The sequence below is a fragment of the Henckelia pumila genome, chromosome 3 (genome assembly GCF_033568475.1).
Source record: "Henckelia pumila isolate YLH828 chromosome 3, ASM3356847v2, whole genome shotgun sequence".
Taxonomy (NCBI): domain Eukaryota; kingdom Viridiplantae; phylum Streptophyta; class Magnoliopsida; order Lamiales; family Gesneriaceae; genus Henckelia; species Henckelia pumila.
The window spans coordinates 90,699,231-90,715,911 of record NC_133122.1 but is presented as its reverse complement, the minus strand read 5'-3'; the positions used below and the strand labels follow the sequence as shown (position 1 = coordinate 90,715,911).

Here is a 16,681-nt window from a genome sequence, read left to right as displayed (position 1 = left end):
ACTTTCGGATCCTTCACAGTGCATTTGAAGTTTTTTCCAAGCCTGTTTAGCACATACACAGTTAGTGACCAGTGAAAACATATTAGAATCAAGAGAAGTAAACATATCATTCAGAGCTTTGTTGTTCATGTTTGAAACAGCCGTTTCATCAGTATTCTACTATGTTTTTGGTTTGAGTGGAAAATATCCTTCTCCATCAGTTTTCTTGGGCGGACTCCAGCCTTGTAACACACGTTACCAGGCCTTTTCATCAATCGATTTGATGTAGACTCGCATCCTAACTTTCTAGATAGCATAGTTGGATCCATATAAGATTGGTGGACGTTGAGCAGTTCCTGAATAAGGTATCTCCATAGTAATTTCTTGTCAAACACGAAAACCAGAATCACACTTAGTATCGTCAAGTGAATGTCTCTGATGCCACTTGTAAGATTTGGATAGTCTGAAATCAATACAATACCAAAAATAACTTTTTAACATTTGAGTTAGTGTTATCTCTCAGTGTTGTCAATATTTCAAGACACACTACGCAGCGGAATAATTAAATAAAATAATAAATAACACAAAGATATTTGTGCACAAGTACTAAGTACTTGCGCGATGCCTCATGGTGAAATAATCACTAGAAAACAAATCAGTTTACAAAACCAACTAGTGATTGTTTATGAAAAACTACTTTTCTCAAAAAATTGAGAAAATAAATAACTTTTTAAAAACTAGTAAGAATGAAATAATAAAACAAATAGGAAGTTCTATGCTGAAAAAACAAAAATCAAAGAATCACTTTCAGAACAACACTTCACTCGTGTGTTCTTCAAGTGTTTCCAACACTACTCGGCAACACAGTATGACGGTAGTAATTGCTTCAGAAATTCATCAACTATCGATCTTTAAAGTTCCAGAATTTCTGCACTAATCAGCGTATATTTTCTTGTGAATTTTGCTCTCTATCTATCGTCTCTCTCTCTCTCTCTCTTTCTATTAATTTTGAACGATCCATGCACTCCCTTTTATAGATCTTCAATATATTTCCATAAATAAATCCCTACAAAGTATAGAAACAATATATCATCAGAAATCAAATATTTCCATGAAAAAATAATAATTGTTACCTACTTTAAAACATGTCTAAGAAAGGCAAAACTCTAGAAATCGAATTTGAATGCAAATAGGAAATAATTTCAAAGATGTGTAACACATGTTCTTTCAATAACAAAAAGAATGTTTATGTTGATAATTTCATTTCAGAATTTGATATTCAATCATGAAATGAAACACGGAATTGATTATCTAAACCTACACTATTATTTATTGATATTATGATATATTATTTCAAATGAAAATTATTTATAAAAGGTCGAAGATGCTATGCAAAATGTTCCAATTATGAGAATTCAAGCACTTGCATTGATATCATTGCATGCAAAATGAGAGTTGTGGTACCTGACGATTCGGCCTTGCGAGACGAGGTTCTGTCTCAAGCCCACCGTAGTAGATTCACTGTGCACTCAGGTAGTTCTAAGATGTATAAGGATCTACGTACCAGATTACGGTGGAAAGGTATGAAGCGTAGCGTATATCAATTTGTCTCTTGATGTCTTGTTTGTCAACAGGTCAAGGAAGAGCATCGACGACCAGGTGGTCTGATGCAGAGTTTGGAGATTCCAGAATGGAAGTGGGATCATGTGACAATGGATTTTGTCACCCACATGCCAATTACCTCCAGACAATGTCATGCTATTTGGGTTGTGGTGGACATGTTGCCCAAGTCTGCTCATTTTCTTCCGTAAAATCACGAGTTCACTTTCGATCGCATGATGAGATTATACATTCAGGAGATAGTGCGATTTCATGGAGTTCCTTTGAGTATAGTTGGTGATAGAGATCCAAGATTTACCACACGATTTTGGGGTTTCTTTCAGCAGGCTTTGGGTACTACTTTGAGTTTGAGTACGACTTATCTCCCATAGACAAACGGTCAGTCGGAAAGGACTATTAGGACTTTGGAAGACATGCTAAGGACTTCAGTGATGGATTTTGGGTTATCCTGGCAAAATCATTTACCATTGATAGAGTTCGCCTACAACAGCAGCTATCACCGTAGCATTGACATGGAACCATTCGAGGCTCTTTATGGTCACCATTGTCGGACATTCTTATTTTGGGATGAGGTAGGGGAACGACAGGTCGAAGGACCGGAAATGATCCAACAGATTGTGGATAAGGTTGAGTTTATTAAGAAGAGGATCAAGGCAGCGCAAGACAGGCATGCCAGTTACGCCAATACCAAGCGCATACCACTACATTTTGATGCAGAAGAGTACGTTTTTTGCGAGTACCGCATTTCCAAAAGGTGATGAGGTTTGGTCTGAAGGGCAAGATAGAGCTGAAATTCATTGGTCCATTTGAAATATTAGAGATAGTTGGAGATTTGTCTTACCGTTTGACGCTACCACCATATCTCTCCAGCATTCACAATGTGTTCCACGTATCCTTAATCTGGCAGTATGTTGCTGATGAGTCTCACATTCTGCACCCGTCAGATGTATAGTTGGAGCATCATCTATCATACATGGAGTCGTGGAGAGACCACTAAGGATTCTCGACAAGAATGACAAGGTACTTCGGAACAAACACATTCCTCTAGTCATGGTTCAGTGGCTGTGACAAGGAACTGAGGAAGCAACTTGGTAGTTAGAAAGTCGTATGCAATCTGAGAATCCGGAGTTATTCTGATTGTAATTGTTCTTTTTGTAACGGTTGTACTGTATTTTGTAAACTGCAGTGATTGTAATAATTAATTTCACATTGATTGTTCTGGTTATCCTAGTATGGATTTCGAGGACGAAATCTCTTAAGTGGGGGAGAATTTAGTAGCCCGACTACTAATTTAACTAATACAATTCCTAAAAAAAAGATTAAGGAGTTCTTAAATGAGTTTAAGGAGTGGAAAATAGGATTCAGGATGATAAAAAATGGTCCGAGAGAAGTTCCACGTGGTTGGGAGTTCGGACGATCCCAAGTGTACAGGCCAAGAGATCGGACCATCCGAACAAGTTTGGAAGCTAGGATTGGAATTCGGACTCTCCGAACAGATCGAACGATCCTATCGTGTTCAAATAAGAGATATGGATTTGATTTGACAACAGGCAGAGATTGGACGATCCGATCTCCTGTCGGTAGCTGGCAGGACATGTGTCAAAAAGGGGGTTGATTGGGGTAGATCGGACGATCTGATCTCAGCGATCTGACCATCCAATCTATGCCTATAAATAGGGGTGCCGAGAGCCCCATTTAGTTGCTCAATTCATTTCCTCTCTTTCATTTCCCAGGCGTTTCTAGTTGGATTTTTGGACTTTTAGGAATTCTTCTCGAGGGCCAGGAGGCGATGGAGCGCTGTCGGAGTTGTAGAGGAGTTGTGCCCAAGTTGTAGGGCTATCGTCATCAGTGAGCTATCGAAGGACGCATGTATACTACTAGACTCAGATTAGTATAAGTGAGTATCTATTAGTCTAGTTAAGGCTTTTAGAGGATAAATAGTGATACAATGATTTTCTGCTTATAGGCTTGGACTAAAGGACTTGCATCGCTAGGTTACTTACTTTGAGGTACGGACGTACTATCCGAGATCATTTGGTTGAGTATGCATTTTCTATGATTTCATATTTTATGTGACATTGATTATATGTGCATTTATTATGTCACGGATATTATGCTGCATACATTGACACGTTGAGCCTGTATTTCATTGATACTACCAGTAGAGGGGTCGCTCAGCCCCATGTTATTTTGTGGATGGATGCCATGGTTTTGGATCCGGATGGTCCACGGTTTGATGGTATGGGATCCACCTCCTGATGCGACGGCCCAGCGTGATACATACCATGACGTTTTTGACTGAGCAGTGTTCATTAGGTTCCCAGTACCTTTCACTTGCATATGCACTCAAGCACTTGTATACTCATGCTTTTGTACTGAGCTTTTTATTCTCACGTTCTCGGTTTTTGTTCTGGACACCCCATTCCACGGGGCAGGACTCAGGTTGTACTGACTCGGTGGTAGCGATCGTTGAGTTACAGCAGGGTGGATTTGTACTGTACCAGGTTTCCGTTGTAATTGAGATTTTTAGTTTTACCTTTGATGGGGTTGTATAACATTATTGGTTGTTATAGTATTTGTTTGGACCGGTTGTATTCTTCCGGTATATTTTAGTTGTTTTAATTTAGTTTCCGCTGAATTTTTTGATTACCGCTTTTAAGTTGATTTGCATGCTTTAAGTTTTGGTTAATTAGTGATTTCGAATTGGGTAACTACAAGTTATCTAATAATTTAAGATAAAGATAAATATCTTATTTTATGTATGCATCATTCTCCGCGGGTCGAAAGGATTCGTCATCGAATCTAGAGGGCGTCAAGCTTCCTAACAGAACATATGGAGTGTACCAAAAAGGTGTGATACCAATCATCCATGTGCCGGCACGGAGCGAGACAATGCGACGAAAAATCAATGAATTCCTCAAATCTTTGCCCAAGAATCAACATGTGGATTTCTATCTCAAGATCGAGAAGTTTGAAGTTTCCGCCAACAAGCAGCGACATGGATCTTAAAGGGAATGGCAATGGGTACAACCTGATTTTGCAAATCCACATCCTTGAAGGAGAGTATTTCATCCACGGATGCAATCGAGTCCATCAGACCATTCAGTTCTACTTTACCCAAAATTTCAGGGATATCCAACTTGAAGGATGCTTCCCAACGACGATCATCGTTTGTGAATACTACGACTACGACTCGATGTGGACAGATGTAATCACGAGGCTTAACAAATGGATTATCTCCCTCATTCTCATATGTGGGTATATGAGTGATCCAATTGGCTCACAACTCAGCAACCTCTTGGCGTAACAGGGTTATCTCGTCAACGAGGGTGGTGAGAATAGCACGGGCATTGATAACATGACTTCGTAGAGGCATGATGGAATAAAAATTTGGGTAGAATCGTTGGCTCTGATACCAACTAATGTAAACCGAAATACAAAAGAGGCTAAGATTTGAAAGAAAATCTCGTTTTCAAATTTATTTTTTATTTATTTGATCAAGTTTTCAACTTTATTAATACTATCAAATTTTGCACGAGAATTTCAACGTAAGTCCTATGAATAATAAAATAGAGTCTTACTTCAACTAGAAGACTAAAAGACAAACCAAACCAAAATAAATAAATATAGATATATGAAACAAATTTAAAAATATAATAAATTTATCTAATAATTTAAGATAAAGATACATCTCTTATATTATATATATGCATGACTAAGGTTATGTGACGCCCCAAATATTCATAAAAAAAACCGTATAACAGAAAATTGCGGAGTTTGATATGTGAAAATACAGAAATCGAAATATAATTAAAAATAAAAATATAATATAAAATAAAGTATAAAAAGACGAAAACTCAATTGAAACATACATTTATTTGAAAAATGAAATAAAAATATATTGTTTAATAATTAGTTGCTCAAAGGGCTGTCTGGATCATTCATTCTGGCAATGGCACTTTCTATGTTTGCTCTCAGAAGCTCCTTTTCATCCTCGTCAGCCTGAAAAAGATAAATATAAATATAAATATAAATCAAAACTGCAATATTTTTCCATATAAATATATTAAATAAATAAACAAAATATCATAATTTAATATAAAAATTAAATACAATCGATCGACTATACTCAATCAATGTTAGATGTATACTAATAAATCATGGCAACAAATGCAAAAAAGTGCAAAAAATGTTTGATTGTAAATGTTATGTGAGAGTACAGTCTCATGTAAGTTTATTTGTGAGATTAGTCGGTTCAATTCATATATAGAGTGAAACGTAATCCTTTTGACATAATAATAATAATAATTTTTCATAAATCGAGTCTAGTAAGAAATCATCTCTCAAAAAATTAAACCGTAAAATGATACAAGAGTTTTTGTGTTAGATTTTGGACTTTTGGTCACACATATCTAGGGGTAGTTTTTCGGTATACCTTACTACAAATATTAGTATGAAAAAAATTCATATCGATACCGATAGTAAAATTCCAAAACTTTGGTACGAAAAAAAATTCATATTGATACCGTATAGATACCGAAAAAAAATTCCCTATACCAAAAAAATGTCTGTATATCAAAAAAATTTCGGTACGATATGTCAAAATTCCGATATTTCGATACGGTATGTCAGCTCTACACATATCATAAGACAAGATAAGGCAGATATGTTTTATAATTTAAAATATATAACATATGATTCGGACAAAAGGACCAGGTGATCATACATCGTACTGCAATTTCCTATCTCGATTTTTTGGAGGTATATATATTTCTCTTCCTTATTCTTTTTTGGAAAAAAAAAATCGATTACCATTAATAGAAAATGAAGATCAAAAGAGATCTTGGAACAGAGTGAATTTTTATTCATATTTATTTTATTTACTCTAAATATATAACTTATGGACTATGGTAGTAAATATATATTTGTTGCAATAAAATAATAATTTTAAACCACATAAATGAATTTATTGTTGATTTTTGCTAGCCACATATATAAATTATTGGACTTTACTAAAGTACATTTAATTGCAATTGAATTTATGCATGGACCCCTCCACTTTATTTGCTGTACAACGTAAAAAATGATGAATGATTGACCATATAAAGTGGGTTCTGTCGTCTTCATATCGAAATAGCTAGAAAATATTTAGTCATGGATTTTCATTCAATTATTTTTTTAAAAAAATATTATGCTTAGGCAATATAGTCCACATACACGTATGCTTATATTAGGCTATAAAAAAATCTTTCAAAATGCATATAATTTTTATATTAAAAATGATGATTATTCAGCTCAAATTTCCAATATTTATAAGGTTAATTTTAAGAGAGGATACCGCAAAATTCTAGATAACGAGACGTGAACAAACGACGTTTAATTTTATGCATTCAATTAAAATAAAAAAAATTACAGATTTTAATTTATGACCAAATATATAGAGAATATATATATTAATCGATATAATTACTATATATACGTGTATAAATATATATATATATATATATATATATATATACTAACTACTTTTAATTTATTATTATAAAGTGGAGAAAGTAAAAATACCTCAACGAATACAGTCTTCAATATCCTTCCTGAAAAAGCTGTGATACTAGCTGTAATAATTTTGAGCTTCAGTGATTCAAACACCTCACAAAGCTTTACAATGGTGTCTGTTCTTTTATTGCATGTCAAGCTTACTACTACTGTCTTTTCTCCCATGCTCGATACCCTCAACTGCAACACATAATTTTTTTTATGTACAATTATATCAATTCTAGCTCAACTCCATAATTTATATTCATAATCCAAAAATAGAATGTTCTGCCAAAAAGTTATAACTCATAATTATTATAATGATATAACTCAAATATTTTGTACTCACATTGTGATGATCACCATTCTTCCAGATGAATCGAATAATTGTGTCTTACAATTACGAAATTAACCATATGCAAAGTTTATCAAAAACCATATATCGAGTATGTATGGAAATACCTGTTTCAAATTTAACGTGAAAAATCCACTGATTAAGCTGTAGTTTATTACTGTCAAGAAATTTTTGAATAACCTAATTATGTGCTTTGAGAGTAAATAAAGTAAAAAAAAAAAAACTCAAAAGCGCTTCCTAGTTGATCAAATTTTGTGAATGAAAAACTCGTCAGTGCTTCCCAGAGCAATCAAAACACTACCTAAACGAAATTTTTTGAAGTAAAAGCTCAAAATTGTTTCCTAAAATTAAAGTAATCCCTTACATGCCTAAAAACGATGTTATCAAATATATATATAAAAAACCCACCTCAAGGACCTCAAGCGGGTATGATTTGAATCTTGGTCCATGGTCATATTGGTCCATTCTTGATCTCTTTGCCTTGGAACAAAATTCTTGATCAAAATCACACCTAATTGGGCTATTTGATGATCTCCCATTTTCCAGCTCTGAAATCTCAGCTTCAAGACTTTTGTCTTCTTCATGTAGTTTTTGGATGTACTCAATTGCATCCTTGATAATTGATGCTTTGTCCATCTACAACAACAAATTTTATATCCCCAAGACAAATCATACAATTAATATTTGAATTAAATATGTGTGGATATATGTTCATAAAACACGGTAAGCAATAATTATGGGTGGATCGATTTTATCTATTTATATATGTAAATATTGAATAATAAGTGTGTTATGCATGATCCGATTACTTTAATTTTTTTATTCGATACAGCTATAAATGCTTCACTCGACTTTATAATTAATAAAAAAAATTGTGGATGTATTAATCTAATTGCATGTTGGAGCAATAATTAAGCATGAAAATATATTATAATAATAAATGAACATTATATTACCTTGGTGATAGTAGGGACCACTGATCTTAGTGCATAGAGCCTTTCGTTGAGCTTCTTCCTCCTATTCCTTTCCGAAGCTATGTTTTTTGAAGCCAACGATGAGTGAATTCCGTCCGGCGAGCTCGAGTCGTAATAAGTCGAAAGCACTTCGTCGAAGTAACTGCAGTAATCAATCGGATCGATTAAAAAAAAATAATAATAATAACCCCCCAACATCTTATTGTAATCAACATTAATTTCGGATGGAAAAACTTATAATAATATAATTAAATGGAGTGATATAATATGTATCTCACCTTTCGAGATCTTCGTTTTGAAGGTACATATTTTCCCAATAATGTTTGCACTGATCATCATCAAAGTTTTCCATGTTGATTTGTGTGTGTTTGGAATTCATGAAGAGAGAAATTAAGTGGAGGCAAGATTCTTGGTTGGAGGATTAATATTGGAGTGTGGGAATATTTTTTGTGGGTAGCTTTGAATATTATAGGGTGGGTGGGGGTATTTATAGGACAGTTTTCTTCAATATTTATAAATGAAAAATACACGTGTGTGTATAAATAATCCGCGTGGAAACACTGTTGATATATATCAATATCTCGTTTCCTATTTGCTGATGTCAATGAATCAGCGTTGTGTACATCAATTATATATCCATGACTACTTAAAGGGTGTACTTTATGTTAGCACATGAGCATTGCTTATGTGGGGATTCAACGGTCTTTTTTTTTATTTTTTTTATTTCAGATGTTAATGTGAACATTTAAAATACAAATAAAAAGAGCCGTTTTAAAAAAAACAGATATTTGAGACTAACATACATAAAATCCCCCAATATTATACAACATGTGTGGTTATAATTACTCTATGCTGTTTTAATTTCTCAAACTAGCTCAAACTTAACATTACAATCAGCTATTGTCAGAAAAAATCTGTTTCACACTCCCAGATCCAATTTTTTTTTTGGGTCCACGCCTTCTCTAAGACGAAAATCGATACAAAAGATTGAAAATTTGATATTAATATATGATATTTATGTACCAACTGTTTCAGATCTAATATATATTTAATATATAATCTGATCTTTTTCTCACTTATTTAGGTTGGATTTTATTTTTCATTCATCTCACTAATATAGTTTAGTTTCCATATTTAGTGTTCTCTTTCTAACTCTTTTTTAGTTTTTTTTTTCAATTTTTCCTTATTAAATTAATATCATTAACTAATTATATAATTTATTTAACCTTTTAAAATTTTCATTAAATAAAATCAAAATGAGACATTGCTTTATAAAATTTACATTTTCAAACACTTTCTTAATCGGTGTGAAAACACACATAATCTTAAATGACTGCTATATGATTTTGAGTGCTCAAACATGTATACCAGGTATTTGTATTATGACATATTTGTCTTCTCTGGATGAAAATCGGAACAAAAAGTTGAAAATATGAAAATAATATATTATATTTAATGTGAGTACCAATTGTTTCAGATTTGATACTAATAAATGATTTTTGAATATCAAACATGTATATAAAGTATTGATATTAATGACGTGTTTTTCTTTTCTCGAATGAAAATCAATACAAAATATTGAAAATATATTAATAATATATGCTATTTTGTAGCAACTGTTTTAGGTCTGGTGCTAGTATATTGGTATCATATTTACAATTTATAGTACCCATTTTCACTCATCAAAATACATGTAAGTCCACGAAGTGCAGATTTTTATTTTATTTCTAATCGGGAAATGTAAACACATTTTTCTGTTAAAGATACAATACAAACTTAAATTTGGATTTGATGATTTAAAATAAATTTAACCTTATTTAATTTTGTTATCTATGGGTCATCCAAAATCTACTATATAGCACACATACATGCATATGTGTATATGTGAGTCCATGTGCATACTAAACATGCAACAATCTTATGTGATCGAACGTTTTACCGTTATATTAAAAGTTATAGCTAGTATAATTAATGCATAAATTCAAATTTTTTGAACAATAATACAACCACCAAATCACTATGTTTTGATCTTTATCCCAGCAAAGATAATTATTAATGCCCTCCAAGACAAGGCCACTGTACCGGACCTAGCATAAATGGTAGAATGAATATATGATTGGATTAATTCCAACCCTTCAAAATACACACTTTAAATTTTTGGGATATTTTTTCAAACAATCGATTTCAAAATAATTTTAAATGAGATGTTTTATTCACTCTACCCAGCAATATTTTCGCATCAATATTCGCTTAGCTTGTGAACATTATTACAAACACGTGAACCATACACTGGTACCCATTTTTTCGAACGCATCCCATGAACATGTGAAATGCGGCACAATATAATATAAACTTTCTCTTTACTGTATAAGAAGTAGCACTCTCGGTCTAGTTTATACAAGATGTTCGTATGAACAAGAATGCTTACAATATAGCATAGACACAACCTTATGTGTATATTCTCAAATCTATGACTTTTTTCTTACATATATACACATAATTTTGATCTTCTTGCACCTTATTGTACATGAAATTCGTGGGCAACTGTTAGAACACACTTAAAACATTGTACGTAGTGTGTTTTCGCAGTCCCTAGCTATAAAAAAAAATAAAACTGCTACAATACAATATGTGTTTTAGCAGTCACTCATGAATTTCAGAATCAAAATTAATATATATATATATATATATATATTTATTATTATATATAAAATATATGACATACGTACATTGCGCAATTAGTAGTGTCAATTCCTAAAATATGGAAAAATAATTTGAAGATAAGAATTTATCCAATGTAATGTAACAATGACTCACACATATCTAGATTTTATCCAATACAAATTTGATGGATAGTGGTCTAGGTTCTTCAATCAAGGAAAAAAAAAAGAAATTAAGAAAAATAAAAAAAACAAACAAACAAGAGATAAAAAAAGGGGAAAAGAGTAAATTTTCTACATAAATTAGACTTCCCGCAACTTCCCATAATAGCTTTCGCACTACTTAGGTAGTGTTTGGGAGAGCTTTTAGGGAGCATTTATCAGCTTTGTCTTCTCAAAATTTCAAAATTTTGTGAAGAAGAAGCTGAGCAGTGCTTCTTAGAAGCTCTCCCAAACACTACCTTAGAACAAGTAGCTTTACTCGCGTTTGAAATTCTTTATTACTAATTGGAAAAGTTTGGTATAAAAAATTTGTGCAAAATGTACTGTAAGACTGTCTCATGGTTCAATTTTGTTATATAAATCTCCAACCCGACCTAACTTATAAAAAAGTATTACATATAAAAAGTATTTTTTTTATTACGGATACTGTCTTACAAGAGATCTGGGTTCCGTTTGGACATATAGTTTAAAAACATTTTTAGTGTTTATAATTAGAAAAAAAATTAAAAGTATGTGTTTGGATAAATTTTTTATTAATTTTTTTTAAGAAAAATATTTGTTAAAAAATGTTCTCCAAGTATAGTTTTTAAAGAACACTTGAAATGTGTTTTTAGATGTTTTAATTAGAATGAAGCTATGAAAGACAAAGATGAACAACATTACTTTTAAAATTTTAAAATGTTTTTATACAATAGTTGTTCATGCCAAACACATATTTATTCTTAAAACAATATTTAAAACATTTTACAAAAAAAAAATTTAAAACACACTTTTATAAAAAAGTTTTATAAATAGATTTCTAAACGAAATCCTACTCTTCATGTAAAATGTTTCCAATATTATTCATAAAATATGTAAATTATGTAAGGGTAAAATGAGTGATATAGTAATGTATGCTCTTGCCATGATCCTTCTGATATATATGCGGCTCCAAGTACAGTCAACTCGTCCACACACATATAACATTTGACATTGAAAACACGCCAGCGCCCAACATGCTATCAAAATATCTTCGTCAAAAATATCTTCTTGTGAGAGAAGAGCTTGACAAAAAATTTTAATTCAAAAAATTCAATTCGATTAAAACATGTTTGGATGAATTTATTAAAAAGCACTTAATATATGTTTTACGAGCTTATAAGCCGTTATGACTTATTTTAAAAATAAACTATTAAAGTGTATGAGTAAACTTATTTTAAACAATTTAAAGATATTAATATATTTGGTATTATAAGATCTTTTTATAGTCTAAATTACCAAAAATGGTATAATTCTATGAAAATAATGTTTCGAGTTATCATATACGAAAATAGTTTTAGAATAAACCTAGATTAAAAAAAATAAAACTATTTTAATATTTTAATTTAAAAAAATTTATGTGATTTGGAATTTTTATAAAATAATATTTAATATTTAATAGGTGGAGGATATGGTGGAGATTTATGAAAATATTCAAGGATATTTTAGAGAGATAGGATCTTAAATAATTTTTTTTTAAAAAAAGTAAGGTACTTTTTTAAAAACAGTTTATAAGCCGTCAAAAAACTTATTTTGATATCTTATAAGTAGGGTTGGGGAAAAATAACAAAATGCCGTCATACCGCCTATACCGTACCGAAAAACCCATATATATCGAAAATTTCGATACGGTATGATACCGTACCAAAATTTTCTGTATATCGGTATCGGTATCGGTATAGGATTTGTGAAATTTCGGTATTTCGGTATATCGAAAAAAAATAAAAAAAGTCGGTATACACGGTATCGGTGTGATACCGCGTACACCGAATTTTTTTAAAAATAGTTTAAAAAATATTTAAAATATCGGTATACACGGTATCGGTGTGATACCGCGTATACCGATATTTTTTTTTAAAATAGTTTTAAAAAATATTTAAAATGTCGGTATACACGGTATCGGTGTGATACCGCGTATACCGATATTTTTTTTAAAAAATAGTTTAAAAAATATTTAAAATATCGGTATACACGATATCATATCGATACCGTACCGAATTTTGGTATACCGAAATTTTTCGATAAGAACGGTATGAATCTATCTCATACCGAAATTTCGATATATCGAAATGTCGATATATCGAAATTTTTGGTACGGTTTCGATATCGAAAATTTCGGTACGGTATGCTGTATTTCATTGAATACCGTTGTATACCGTACCGAACCACCCCACTTATAAGTTATAAGCTGTTTGAATTTTTTTTTACCAAATAAAATTTAAAAGCTTTTAAGCTCAATCAAACACCCTCTAATTCTCGAACATTCGATTTTCAAATTATGAAAAGTCAGTTATTTAAGTTTGAAAGGAAATTAGTCAAACATCCACCTACTTACCAGCTCAAGCATCATCCAAGGGCTTTATTAACGTTCTTTTAATTTCTCTCTTTGATCCAAGGGCTTTTGAATGTCATAGTAAGGTCTTTCTAATTTTTTTTTTTTTCCTGAGATTCGAGTTTCGGAAAATTCAAACATGGCTATGATCAAGTTGATCGAATGCATATGCATACATACATTACCCCATAAGCATCGAAATAAAATTCTAAATTACCCATAGTAATATGTTACACGATTGATGGAGAAATTTTGGGAATCAACGACTGAACCTCGTACGTTTAATGAAGCAAGCAGAAATAAAATTGTACAATGTGATAAACACGCCTGCATGTTTTTATTATTTTGATCCAAGTGAAGAATAGGGAGCGAAATTAAATTCTATATTACTTTTGTGGTTCACGTTTGTTGAATTTGATGGAGAAGACGCTCTAAGTATTTTCGTAAACTAAACAAACTCTTCATCTGTCATATATATAATTTTCTTTTTTTGTCATTATATTATTTAATTCATTAATTCAAAAAATTATTGCTAGTTAATTTCTAATACTTAATTAATAAGAAATTTACATATATATATATATATATATGGAAAATTGCTTTTTTGGTCCTGTATGTTTGTCACTTTGCGATTTCAGTCCTTTATATTTTCAGATTTCAATTTTAGTTTCGATGTGACGCTGACGTGGCACCAATTCATTGCTGATGTGAAGCTGACGTGTACAGTGCCACGTAAGCATTTTCGAATAAAAAATATCGAAATTGCCAAAAATCAGAACATGCAGGACTAAAACTGAAATGTGAAAACATAAAGTACCAAAATCGCAAAGTGACAAACATACATGACTAAATTTGCAATTTTTCCTATATATATATATATATATATCAGTTTTACTATGCTGCCCACCTACCGTGCTCAACTAATGTGCTCACCATGAGGTGACACTCAACTATTGGATGCACAATTCATCACATCCAATAGTTGAGTGTCACCTCATGGTGGGCACATTGGTTGGGCACGGTAGGTGGGCAGCATAGCAAAAATACTATACATAAAGAATATGTCTATTTAGGGGTGGGATCGGGTCGGGACCCGTCCCGTAACCCCCTTACCCGATTCCCATTCCGATATGAATTGAGATATTTTTTTTCTCCCGATCCCGCATCCGAGAAGTGTCGGGACCTGAATGTTCGGAACCCCGTCGGGTCGGAAGAGGATAATCCCGAACAATATTTTTTTTAAAAAAATTAATATAAATTTTTTTAAAAAAAAATTATGAAGAAACTCAAAGAATTTCTTAGTACATTACAAATAAATTAAAATTTTTTTGTATATAACCATTAAAAACTAAAATATCTTCTTAGTACATTACAAATAAACTAAAACAACTACTTGATTAATACAATAAAAACATATAATTATTCAGAATAATAAAAAAAATAAAATAAAAATTTATAACTTAATGTTAATATTAAAAAAGATAAATATAAATATTAAAAAATAATTATATTGTAGATAATTATAAAACATTAATATTAAAATATAAAATTATAAAAAATTCTATTTTTTCAATTAAAAAAAATTATTAATATATTCGGGTCGGGTCGGGAATCCCGTCGGGTAGAGTTGTCTATCCCGATCCCGAAATTGATCGGGTCGAGAAAAATATCGACCACCCAGGTCGAGAAAAGTTCGGGACTAAAAAAATTTGGGACGAAAACGGGTTAGGAATCGGGAAGGGTCGGGAATTTTCAGAAATTTTTTAGCCCTATTTCTATTAGACAAAAGTAGACACCATCGTTTTTTTTCAAAATTTCCCATATATCGTATATATACTATATATAATGATTATTCCTATTAGACAAAAGTTGACACCATCATTTTTTTGTCAAAATTTCTCTTATATGATACATACATATATATATATATATATATATATTATACTTTTGTTTTTTTTATTTCGACATTTCAAATTGCAGATTAGTCCCTCGTTAATTTTTAAAACTATGATATTACTTCTATTTGAATATTAAATTAATTTAAAAATTATTATACAAGCACACAACACGTGTACAGATACACCACAATTAATAAAACGAAGAGCTATTGAACGATATGTTTGGGATAATGAGAAAAAGAAATCCCATGTAAGTGAGGTAGAGGTAGTAGTATATTTCATATTGTGCTTAAAATACTCCGTACATACGCTTTGCCCTACCCAAAGGCCAAAACCAAGCTCAACGTTCTTTCCTACTCCATCTTTTAGGGTTTCGTGACCGTAGGGAATTCCAAGGGTATTTTAAGCACAATATGAAATAATTTTTATTTATCGCAGCTATAAAAATTATAAAAAACATAATATTATTTTATAATATATATTATATTTTCTTATATAAATTTTTTTATCACTCATTTATTAATAATAGTTCGATAATCTCATCATTCGAACCAATTAAGCGTCATAATCAAAATTAATGATTTGTTTTTCTCTTTAGCCCCTTAAGGGACCGTATAAATCAACATTAATGATTTTTTCCCATTAGATCGTAGATGTATATCCAGTGGCGGACCTACATGGTCCCGAAAGGGTGCGACCGCCTCCCTGAAATTATAAAAAAATTTAGTATTGTATACATAATATATATTTTAAATATAAATTTAATTTTGCGACCACCCCTTTGAAATTTTTTTTAAAAACTTAGTTCTATATATAATATATATTTTAGAATGTTGATTTAATTTTATATTGATTAGACTGATATTTGATGAATAAGATAAGAATAAATTTATTTTAGACTATAATAGATTTGACAGTATGCTTTGTATTGACTCATATTTGTTTTTGAAAAATGAAATGCCTTTTATGCTTGAATGTGACATGAGAAATTTGATTCAGTTTACTCAATTTTATCCACCTGATTTCTTCTTGATGTATTTAATGCATCTTAAGTATCAACTTCATAACTTTATTTTCTACATACGAAA

General features: G+C 31.3%; 1 protein-coding gene across 1 annotated transcript; it reads right to left on the bottom strand.

Annotated features, from left to right (window-relative positions):
- Nucleotides 1-5,406: 5,406 nt before the first annotated feature.
- LOC140888086 (transcription factor bHLH35-like) lies at nt 5,407-8,922 on the bottom strand. Its single transcript, XM_073295762.1, has 5 exons — nt 8,742-8,922; nt 8,446-8,605; nt 7,898-8,125; nt 7,165-7,335; nt 5,407-5,601 (listed from the first exon to the last, which is right to left on the bottom strand). The coding sequence occupies exons 1-5, from the start codon at nt 8,840-8,842 to the stop codon at nt 5,512-5,514; spliced, it is 750 nt and encodes a 249-aa protein (XP_073151863.1). The 5' UTR covers nt 8,843-8,922; the 3' UTR covers nt 5,407-5,511.
- Nucleotides 8,923-16,681: the final 7,759 nt, after the last annotated feature.